At 41.1% G+C, this 11,658-nt stretch overlaps 1 protein-coding gene across 1 annotated transcript; it reads left to right on the top strand.

The window, feature by feature from the left end:
• Nucleotides 1-314: 314 nt before the first annotated feature.
• Nucleotides 315-10,966, top strand: SFT2D2 (SFT2 domain containing 2). The gene is made up of 8 exons (XM_080353874.1): nucleotides 315-431; nucleotides 1,198-1,284; nucleotides 1,591-1,676; nucleotides 2,769-2,850; nucleotides 4,908-4,943; nucleotides 5,062-5,120; nucleotides 5,883-5,912; nucleotides 6,531-10,966. Exons 1-8 carry the CDS (start codon nucleotides 369-371, stop codon nucleotides 6,568-6,570), a joined length of 483 nt encoding a protein of 160 aa, XP_080210000.1. The 5' UTR covers nucleotides 315-368; the 3' UTR covers nucleotides 6,571-10,966.
• The last annotated feature ends 692 nt before the right edge of the window (nucleotides 10,967-11,658 follow it).

Below are 11,658 nucleotides of genomic sequence, written 5' to 3'. Positions count from 1 at the left end.
CAAGACCTTTCTCCCCTCACCATCTCTCCCCCGACCCCCGTGCCGGCGGGGCTGCCGCTCGGAGCGCAGGGCTCACCGCCGCGACACGGCACGGCACCCCCCGGGACACCGCCAGCGCGCCCCACCACTGCCCCGGGGGGCTCACCGGCAGCTCGCAGAATCCAGGAAGCGGCTGTTCTCCTTTCCCTCACTGCTGGAGGTCCCCCCGGCGGACTACATCCCCCAGCAGCCCCCGCCGGCCTTCATGTACCTGCGGAGCGCAGGTAGCCCGCGGCGGCGCAGTGCATGCCGGGGCTCGTAGTCCGTGAGGAGGGGAAGGGCAGTCCGGCGGTGCGTGGGGGAGAACGGCGCGGGCCGGGCCGGGCGGCATGGACAAGCTCAAGCGGGTGCTGAGCGGCCGCGACGCGGAGGAGCCGAGTGGCCTGTCCGAGGTAACGCTCCGCGCCGCTGCACCTGCCGCCCGTGCGGGGGGTGAGGGGGCTGCGCGCTGCGGTCCAGACGGCGGTTGGCGAGCGGCGGTTGGTGGGAGCGCAGCGGCGGGGGAAGGAGGGAGGCCCCGGGCCGCACCTCAGCGCTGCCGCGGCCCCTCGGCGCTGGGCAGTCGGCGGCGGGACCGGCCTGCGCCGCCTCAGCTCGTCCGTGGGCCTCCGGCTCCCCGGGGCGGAGCCGGCCGGGGGCTACCGGGGAGGGCGGTTTGTCTGGAGCCGGTCTCTTGAACTTCTGTTTGTGCCTTAAGACCCCCCGTGCCGTGCCCCGCCCCGCAGGCAGCCGCTGCCGGGGAAAGAGGCCCTGGCTGTTGTTTCTGTGGGAGGGGAGGACTCCCCTGAGGGAGCCCCGGCCGGCCGGCCACGGATGGGCGAGTTGCAGCAAGCCCCAAAATAGAGCGGGGGAACGTGAACGTGCCGGTACGCTTGCTTGGTGTGGGCAGGGAAAAAAACAAACGAACAAAACCAAACAAAAAACCCCCCACCCCACTCAAACAAACAACCCACCGCCTGTTTGTTTGGGCAGTTGTCGAAATAGCGAAAGTGAAAACGTGGGCGGTGCCGGAACCCCCGTCCCGCACGTCCTGCGGGGGGCTGGAAAAACGGGGCTCCCCCCGCCTTAGGGCACAGTTCAGCATCTTATGTGCTTGGTAAGTGACACGATCTGTTAGCAGATAATAACCTGCACTCTTATTTTTCTCCTCGTTTCTAGGTTATTGATGCAACATCATTAGGTTGGGGGACCAGAGTGAAAGGCTTCATTGCTTGTTTTGCAATAGGGTGCCTGTGCTCGCTCTTGGTAAGGACTTTTTGCCAGATCTCGTCGATATTTCAGGAGCCCAAATAATTACAGCCTTGCTGTGTGCTTTTGCTTGATTTTTTTTGAGTCTCTGGGAAGATATCTGACTTAATTCCAGTTAGATAGAATGCACTAACTCTTAGCAAGAATGCCAGTAAATGCCATTTACTTATGTGTATGTGTGATTCTTCGGATTTGGTTTAATTTTTCGTAAGACTTTCGCTTTGTGACATTTCTTGGATATATTTCTTTTGCAATTTAAAACAAATGTTATTTTTTTTCCCCTTTCTAAATGTTCCTTTTTAGGGCAGTTGCTTCCTATGGATACCAAAGAAGGGGCTGACGCTCTTCGCAGTATTTTATACACTGGGGAATATTGCATCTATCGGGAGGTAACAATCTTTTTTATATTACTTCCCTAATGAGAAACTAAAGCAGAATGAAGAGTGGAGGTATATAAGTGGTAGAAACTGTTGAAGTTGTGTGAGAAGATTTGTTTATGTAGATCATCTTTTGTTGCTGAATTTTAAGGAACAGCATTTCTCCAGTAGTGCCCTGAAATGGTAAAGAAAATTTTTGTTTATTGCTATTAGCAATGCATTCAAGATGAAAGTTACTAATCAGTAAAGAAGAATGAAACTCTTGCTTTGGGCATTGAGGTTTTTTGATTTTATTGTTGGGGTTTTTTCCCCCCTCTCGAAAAAAAATTACTCTTTGCCATTTTGCATTTCGTAATGTTCTGTGTCTGTTGGTGAATGTATTCAGGGCCGTCTGTCAGTCAGGGTAGGCTTTTCTGATGAGCATTTGTGGCTGCTGAGGTTCCTGAAGTACAGCACCACTGACTTTGTGACAGACACAACCTTCTGTGATTGGAAGGAAACTTAACAGGATATTAGAAGGCACAATGAATGGAATTGGAAATAACATAGTAATGAGACAGAATAATATAGTATATGTAGCAGAAATATCACCTTCAATAAAGCTTTCACCTTGTATAATTCAAGCAGTGTCAATCACCAGGGCTCTAAAAGAGGACTGCAGATCTCGTAAGGGATCGGGACGTGGATCCAGGCCTGAAAACAGCCCTTTATGTAGAGGAATTGAGCTGGATTACCTGGCAATCCATGCAGAGCCCCTGGCTGGTGTTTTTGAAGAGCAGGTTAAAAAAAGCATCTGTCAAGAAGGATCTAATTGACGCTGACCTTTACCTATACTTCTAGCCTGATAGTTCTGCTCTGCTTATGTTAATTGTAGATGAACAATTATAGAATAAATATGTTGCACAAAAAAAAGCAGGAATGGATTTTATCTCACTGTATATCCTGTTTCTTTTGTTATGCAGCACTAATTACCGTAACAACAATGTATTGGTGTCCCATATGGCTGCAAACAATTAAAAAAAATAACTCCCTCACTCAAGATGCTTACCAAGTTTCGCTTTTGCTTTTCTACCTTATGTATTCGTCTTATTTTGTTTTTGACAGCACTCTTTTCCTTATGGGACCAATGAAACAGTTGAAAAGGATGTTTGAGCCTACACGTTTGATTGCTACTATTGTTATGCTAGTAAGTATCAGAATATTCAGTTTTAACTCATGCTAACCTGTAAACAATTTCCATTGTAAAGTCTTTTCATATACATTGATCTAACTATGTCTCAAGATGTTTGTGGGTGTTTTTTTTGTGATGTGTTTTTTGGGGTTTGTTTGTTTTAATTAAAACATGAAACATCCTGCATATCTGCTATAATGGAAAAGTATGTGTAGCACCACAAAAAACACCTTCCTGTTACAAAAGACTGATCTGAAGCCAGGTTATTATGCTAAATGAGCATTAAGGGTCTGTGGCCGACATGTGTGAACCATGCACGTGCTTTTTTAGAGTGCCTGAGGTCAAAACATCATATTTTCATGTTGCTTAAAAGATGAAAGATGGGAAACTAGTTTTTAAAAAGTTGTACTATGGAATTTGTTAGACATTCTGTTTTGCATAATTTTGTCTTTTTAAATTTTACCTCATTTGCTTTAAAGAGCTGTGTAGGTGTTTCTACCTTGATAATATCATCATTTCCTGATGAAGCAACTGAAGAATCTCTATACCATGGTCATCTTGCATTAAAAATACAGAAATCATCCCAGTTGGCTGATATCTTCAGGTTCTAAAACTCATGTGACACAATGAAATTGCAAATTCAGCATTCGACTGAAATCAGCCCTTGGAATTATTTTTATATTCAGAAGATGGAAATTCTGGCCAGCCTTCTCTTGGTTGGAGTGTATGTAAAATTGCTGCTAAGTTTCAGACTTTCTTATTTAAAATGCATGTGCTTTTTTGGCTCTTTAACTCTCATATTTTTTCTTGAAGAGTGTAAAATGTGGAAGGTGGTTTAACTTGGATGAAACTGCCCTCCCATTTTCACTGTGGATGTTTTCAGAGCATTCACTTGGCATCAGTGCTGCCTATTTTCTCTTTAAACATCCAGAGAGGTTGTGGGCAACTGATAGAGCTTGAGAAGTTGACTGTGGGTATGCTCACAGGTCAGGAGCAGGGAAGAAGCTTACTCTGCGGTGTGTTTTTTTCATATGCATTTAGAATGCCTGGAGTCAGGAGAATGCCTGGAATGTTGCTTACTTCAGTAAAGCCGGTTGTTAGATGTATGATGTATTATTTAGAGCAATATGCAAATCATCACCTTAAAACTAATGGAAAAGCTACATTTGATGTTGACAATTATGGTTGGGCTGAAGTCTATGATTTCTTTGGCAATGCATGTGCTACTGTCTTGAATATGGAATACTAAATCTCTTTTTTACTGAAGCAGAAGAATGTACATTATAATCTCTAGTAGCACAATGGTACATGTATATCAAAAGGCTGAGTTAGATGTTGATGAAGGAAGATCAAGTAGCAGCATCTGTCACGGCTAACTGAACTGTGTGTCTTAAATCAAAAATGAAAACTTGAACTAAAAGGAGGCTCCTGCTAAAATTGAGGATTAAAACAGAAAATAATCCAAAATTACCTACTACACCTCAAGGTTTCAACTATGGTCAAGGCAGAGTGCAACCCTGAAAAAAGAAAAAGTACCAGTTTGAATGGACTTTATGTTAAGGAGGAGAGCTGCTGAGCAATAGCTGGAAGGTCTTGAAAGTGTATTGTTTCTTTAACTGGTAAGAATACAGTAATGACATAACTTCAACCCCATGACAGCCTTGAGAATCAACAGGAAATGTGGCATGTACAGAAACAGAAAGACTAGAGCTGTAACTGAAAAGACTTACACAAAACAATGAAGTGTGGTGTATACCTACAACACCAAGAAGTGTGTGTGTTGAAGCAGGAACATGCTGGTGTTGCAAAAGAGCTGTAGGAACCTATACTTGTTCCTTTGCAGCCATAATATTATTTTCTGGAAATACTGGGCTAATATTTTCTCATTGCTTTAATTCACTTCAGAAATGTGATAATGAGAGTGTTTTAAATATGGGAAGCTCTTACGCAGAATTGGACAAAACTATGATACAATCTGTTTCACTCTCTGTGAAGGAACCCAGTACAGTGTTATAATGTCTATAAACCGGGGTAGTTTGTATGTTTAATAGAAATTTTTTGTTTCCTTCTAGTTGTGTCTCGCACTAACACTGTGTTCAGCTTTCTGGGTGAGTATTCGAGTCCTATATGTGTATATATAACTGAAGTATATTGTAAAAATAAGATCCTTACATTGTTGTCTCTCTGTGTGCTATGTTTACCCTGGCCCTTTCTCTCTTCCTCCAGTGGCGTAAGCAAGGACTCGCGCTCCTTTTCTGCATCTTACAGTTTTTTGCCTTGGCGTGGTAAGTGATTTCCTCCCCACACGCTCCATTTTCGCTTATATGTAACTCAGTAGCAGAATTGTGGGTGGATTTTGACCTTGCATGAGTTAGAGGGAAGGAGAATTTTTACATCACCGTTCCTCTAGGTGCAAGACAATGCATGAATGAGGAGCTGACTTGTGTCCAGTTTTTGTTCTCTCACACCACTTCAGAGGCTTTGGAGACAGAGCCTAGGGCTCCTTTTCTGGGGAAAGTTCCTTTGAACGTGTTTAATTTCTTTGAGCTTGAAGTAAGACTGCCCTTTTTTCTTTCCCTTTTAAATCAGTTTGTTGCTTACTGTCTGGTATCTCTCTTTTACACTCTCCTGAATTTGTCTTCTTAAAAGATCGTGATGTGCCAATCAAATTAAGCGTCAGTGTTCTTTAAGTTAACATGTGCTCTGTGTAAAGTCCCAGAAATAGTGCAGAAACTTATACCAAACACCTAGCCAGCCCTCAAGACTAATCTTACTTGCCTGTAGGCATTGGAGCATCAAGAGTTAGGTGCTGGAGAATTGTGTTTAAAACACTTCTACAATATGCCCCTGATTTTGCCAGTGTTCCACAACGTGGCTGGGCTAAAGTGACTTGCAAGGATATTTGTTCCTGTTGCTCACAGACTTAAAGCTTCATTTTCATTGTGTATCCTGCAGTTACCTGTTTAGAGCATTAGAGGGGTTGTTCTTCTTGTTTGTGACTAATAAAATCAGACATGAAGGATAACTTTAAAAATCTTTCTTCTTAGGTACAGCATTTCCTTCATACCATTTGCAAGGTAAGCTTCCCCACTCTCTTACCTTTTGTTATCTTGAGGTTTAATGATAAAGCAGGTTTATAGAAGCATTGTAGCATATGGCTTTAGAAGTTCTTCCGTGGTGGTGTTTTATGAGGGAGGAAATACTTGTGGTTAAACTTGAAAATTAAACTAAGTGTCTTCTCTAGTGGGAGAACACAAATATAACAAAATGAGAGGACTTCCTATAAAAGTATGTAAGTGTGCTGACCACATGCTAAACTTAAGGCTTGCCTCTGGAATGCTTTGATGTTCATCCAAAATGTTACTAGACACGTGTTCCTTTTTTCCTGTTCTCCTCTGTGAGCACTACTGTGTGTTTGAGCACACAGTTCTCTATCCCGCTCCAGCAGCCCCACTTTTCCTCTTCCCACACCACCTCAGTACAGGCTTACAGGTGTCGTTTCCCCTGCAGCTGGGCAGGTGGAGGGTGAGCAGACCCCCTTGTCTCTAATGCATTCCTGTAGTCATGCAAATTATATAAGTGAAACTGATACGTGGTCAGTCCTCAGTGTCAATACGATAGCAGCATGGAATGAGTCTCATCAAGCAGCATAACTGAGGTGACTCTGTTTTGTTTTTTCTTTCTCTTGCCTGTAGGGATGCTGTGAAGAAATGTATTTCAGTCTGTCTGTCCTAACAGGAATACTGGACGCTTCACAAAGTTCTAGGAAGTATAGTTGAGCTATGTTAGGATCGCTCTGTATGAATTTTCCTACTTCTGTCTTCAACGTGTGCCTTTCAGCTTGTCGTTAGAGGCTCCTTGTGTTAAATCCAGTGTATGCAATTGCTTGGTTTTGTAAGCAATGGTGTCTGTGGGACAAGGTGTTTGTGACTAAATTAACTTCAATCTGGCAGAAGAACTGGGCAGAGATGTGGAAATTGTAATGATAATTTGTAAGTAAAATCATGTATTTGTTTGGTTTGGCAAAATTAACAAAGTAATATGTGAAGTCTGTAAAGTGGATACCTCAACACTGATAGTACTATGCCAGTCTAGAGGATTTATTTTTCAAGGAAAAGAAATCAGTTACCAACTGATTTCTTACTAAGAACTTGTGGGGCTTTTTTCTAGTAACTTTATGTCACTTAATCTTTGCACTGTTTGCCTTGGATAATGGAATACTGGTATTCTTTCTTTTCCTGCCTCTCTTGCAAAATTTTAGGTTTATAGGACTTCTTAAAGATTTCTAAATGAAAAGACTGTTTTGTAATAAGTATGATATATTCCCATATTTAATGAAGTATTTAATTTTCAGTTAGACTGATAGTGTTTCCCTGAAATACATGAAAGTGATGTTTTCATTTGTAAAAACTTGTTCTTGTAGGAAAAGCTTTTGCAATATAAGGTTAATAGAACTTTTCAGCTGCTAGGAACCTGAGTTCTTTGCCTTGCTTAGACCTAGTGGCAATATATACAAGGTTAGAAATGGAACTTTTTCAGGTGAACCAAGGTGCTTCTCTTTTCCCCCAGCTGTAGTGTAGGAGCAGTGCAAAGCTGAGGGTAAGATGGGTAAGCAAAGAAAGAATTTATGTATGCCCTTCCTCAAAGGACAAACTATGTTGATAAGGTGGAAGTGGCTATTGTTGAAGCAGTTTAGGCTGGGGAGAAGACACTTTTTTCTGAACTTGTAAATAAGTTAAAACTCCAACTTTTTTTTTTTTTTTTAAGTGAGATCAGTTTTGTTTTTCTTTAAGCTCGTGCATACACTAGTGAACTTCCACTTTGAGGAGAAAGTACACTTTTTCTATTGCCTGTCTTACCAAAGAATGCCTGTAACAATCTAGCTGCCAGCTCCAAACAAATGCTGAACAGTCAGTATCTAAATTCCAAGGCCACTCTACATTATCTTCTGCGCTAAGTATAATCATTACTCCCAAACCATTGCTGTGGCCAGTTGTTTAATATCTGAGCACAGATTCCTGCTTCTGCTATGTGGGATACTGTTTAACTGGTTTCACCCTTCCTCTTACCAAACTGTCTTGCTGGAGTCAGTGTCTATGAAGATGGTGACCCAATGGGCTTTAGTATGAACTGAAGCCCCTTTTCCTCATCTACCAAGAGTTTAGTCATTTAACTGCATTGTGTTTGCATGGCAATTATATCCCTGACTTGTACCACAAAAATCTTAACGTAGGAAAAATCTAGACCTACTTGATGTAAAGTATAAGCCCACAGTGAAGCCAAATAATTCTATGGCTTCCAGAAAGTTGCTAGAAACTGACTTAATTCAAAATCTTAAACTCAAGTGTCCTTCTGATAATTTATAAAGCACAGTACCATCTGCTGTCAGGATCCTCTTAAAAAAAAATGCCATTTTGAGGATAGTGTGAAAGGGAAATTTTAACAGGCTTTCTGTGGATTCTAGCTGGCTAGAATTCCTGTTACAAAGGTATTTGAATGGAAAATGCCACCTTGAAAACATGGCACTGATGTTGGGATGAATCAATTATACAGGGCGATATCCTGGTGCTTACCCCCACCCTGAGGATTTGGAAGTTAGTATTGAAATAGCTAGGTTGACTATTACTTTTGTTGAAAGGAAGAATTAGTTAATGCCCAAGAGGGACTGGGAAGTAAAAATACTGATGCTTCTTTTTGCTGACTGATCTAAGTACCTAAACTGCTGCGTGTCTTCTTTATCAGGGCATAGGTTCAAAACCTAATTTGCATCTGTCAAAGGACCTGTGTTAGTCTTTTATTAGGACTTTGATAATGTTTACAGAATTCCTTTGTATAAGGGCAGTTGAAATCAAGCTCTAATGCCTTTTACATTCCAATATTTCTTTAGTTTTAACATCTCTGAACATTCCCAGAAAATTCCGTAAGTACAGCATATACATTTCTCCTTCCTCTTTCCAGGAAAGTAATGTTAACTCCGTTCATCATTCCAGGCTCATCAGCAGTCAACATAAAGGAGTTTGATTTATGGGGTTCTTTTTATTAATAACTCAGTTCACGAGGAGTAAAAGGCGTTTGCTTACTCCTTGACTATCTTATACAGGATTGTGGTACCCTGACTCTAGCAGTTCCTCTGGTAGAGCACCAGATTTGTGTATGCTGAATATTATTTTTTCAACTTGCATACTAGCTAACTGGAACCTTTCAGCTACTTACTGTGAGCATAACCACTTAGAATTACGAAATTTAGAAAGCTACCAATAGATAGTGAATAAACTTTAATGGATTTCTGCCCCCCTCCTCCTTTTTAAAACTGTAATTCCAGCTCCACAGTCTTCTAAGAGAGAAGAACAAATCTTAATTTGACTGCATAGCACATGAGGCTAAGCACTTGTGCCCATAAGGGAGGGGGAGCCCAAGGGGAGATGGCAAAGACATAAGGATCACCAGGGTGCCACTAGGGTTTGTGTTGCCCTTTGGTGTTGTGTTCTGTTCCTGTGAAGGTCAGACATTAGGAGAGACCTGCCATATTCTTGCCAATATGTGGAATATACTCAGGATTTATCACTTCATCCACAAGCGTTTTTGATTTAAAATAACTCTTCTGTATCAGAACAAAACTCTTCAGTTTCTCACTCGCTTATAATTAGTTGTGTTCAGGCTATTGCCAAACTTAGCAGCAAAAGATTTTCCACTTCATTAAAATACATAATCATGGAGTAAACTAGTATATAGATGTTCCTTTTTGAGCAGTTTCAATCTGAATTAGATTATACCATATTTTGCCATTAAAACTACTTTGTGTTAACCAAAGCTGATGATATCAAAACTTATCTGCTTGGCAAGAAGGATGGTGGGCATTTCTGAAGCCCTCTCTAGCTTTCTGTTTTAATGTCCTTCAAGGCAGGAGTGTTTGTTGTGTGTGCTCTATTGCAGAGACATTTGTGTTTTAAATCACAAAGCTCCTTCCTTCCCGAAGTTCTTGCTGAGTTGCCTACAACACTTAAGGCTGACTTTTCTTAAGAAACTTGTGTGATGTTGGATGGCGTTCTCAGTAGGATTTGGTGTTCTACCAGGAAGTGCCCAGCCTCACTGTTGGTCAGCTTGCCTGTCCCCTTTTTTTTTACTTTTTGCAGTACAGATAACATAACCTTAACCAAGCAGTCTTAGCATAAAGTTCTAGCATGAAGTGTGCATATGTGGGATCAGCTGACTTTACAGATAGAGTAGAAATGGCAACGGGGAGTGGTAGTCGTCTGTTCCCAAAGTACTGATATGCTAAACATGAAACGATCCGATTTTTTTCATTACTTCAAAGTTTTGCTCTGTTTTACATGGTGAAGTCTATTGTCAATACTGGTACTATCTGAGATGATTCTACAGTGATGATGTAACCAGTTTCATCTTTTTTGGTATCTACTGTAATAAGATTGTTCATGAGTTTTTAGAAGAAATTTCTGCACCAAGTTGGAAATATATTAAGAAATAATGTTTAAAAAAATTTTTTTAAAGTGTGTTAGGCTTTATGTATGAATACTTATTGTGCAAGCTGGGGGCTCAGCTGTGGCCTGGCCTCCAGCAAGGTGCAGGTTGACAGGCCTGAATCAATCCTCAGTTGTGGGTCGATTGCTGTGTGCTAAGAGATCGGAAGAGCCTCTGTTGAGTTTCTGAAAACAGTTCTTGCCTAGTGTTGGTACTTAATCATGTTAATGAAAGTAAGATCACTGTTGCTATTGCAGACTATCAAAACTGAGGAGGAGGGGGATGATGGTTAAACACACATTTGTCTTAAATACTGATGTTTACAACCACAGCAAATACTGACCATGTAGGACAGAAAGCACACAAATGGTATATTTTTCTTAAAATCACGTGCCTCACTGTTATTGTGACAACACTAATTTTTTTATTTAACCGCTGTGGAATTCTTTTGTAAAATAAAAACCAAACTCAGAAATTCTTCACAATGTTTTAGACTGTTACTGATTCTGTTTGCTGCTGTGCTTTTTCTATGTATTTACACTGATTTCTACTTTAAACAACTTTCTTCCTAACTTACCACTTTCTCTGTAATGAAGTGAAATCTTTACTTACAAGTGTTGTATTTTTTTTCCTTCAATAAAGTTGTAATTGCATTAAACGAATTGCTCTTATGGTTAATATGGAGTTTTTAATGATGCTGATGCTCCAGATGATGCTGGAATTGTGTGGGTTGGTTTGTTGTTTTGTTTGTGTTGTGTCTGATTTGTTTGTTTGTTTGTTTTGTGATTGTCTCATCCTTTCTTCCTTTGCAGGAACACAACAACTTTGCAGTACACAACAGGTACTGCTGAGGGGGGTTTCTGTGTCACCACTGCTGTGCAGTTTCTTCACCCAGCATATGTCTAGCTCAACCAAATTCTTATTGGCATAGTTGCATGCACCTAGACAACTGGTTGGCACAACTTGAGTTTTTAAGGTGGGGGTGATATATTTATTATTACTTATTTACCTCAAGCGTCAACCTAGATTTGCCAACGAACTATTGGCCTAGTCCATGCTACAGAGTGAACAATTCCTGATGCTATGCTGTCAGCAAAGACTAGTGCTCTTCTTTGTGAAATAAATAAACTCTGAATACTGATGTATGCTGGAAGTAAAAACCCAAAGATTTATAAGTGTGTGTTAAAATTAGAGGCAATTATTTTAATTTTTTTTAACTTTGAGAAAGCACATCCATTTAAGTTTGTACCTAATATGCATCCAAACACTTGCTGTGGTTTTAACATTCCTTGGCAGTGTATAGGGCTCTGCATTGGGGTGTTCAGAGTGCATTAAACTTTCTTC

This window comes from Nesoenas mayeri, assembly GCF_963082525.1.
Source record: "Nesoenas mayeri genome assembly, chromosome: 1".
Classification (NCBI taxonomy): Eukaryota; Metazoa; Chordata; class Aves; order Columbiformes; family Columbidae; genus Nesoenas; species Nesoenas mayeri.
The sequence above is the reverse complement of the archived record's forward strand: the minus strand, read 5'-3'. Positions and strand labels throughout refer to the sequence as shown.

What these genes read in the sequence shown, in the direction of transcription:
- SFT2D2 (XM_080353874.1), top strand. Translation starts at nt 369, where the DNA reads ATGGACAAGCTCAAGCGGGTGCTGAGCGGCCGCGACGCGGAGGAGCCG. An exon ending in AGCCGAGTGGCCTGTCCGAG is followed by an intron (nt 432 to 1,197) that starts GTAACGCTCCGC and finishes CCTCGTTTCTAG; the next exon opens with GTTATTGATGCAACATCATT. An exon ending in CAGTTTTTTGCCTTGGCGTG is followed by an intron (nt 5,121 to 5,882) that starts GTAAGTGATTTC and finishes CTTTCTTCTTAG; the next exon opens with GTACAGCATTTCCTTCATAC.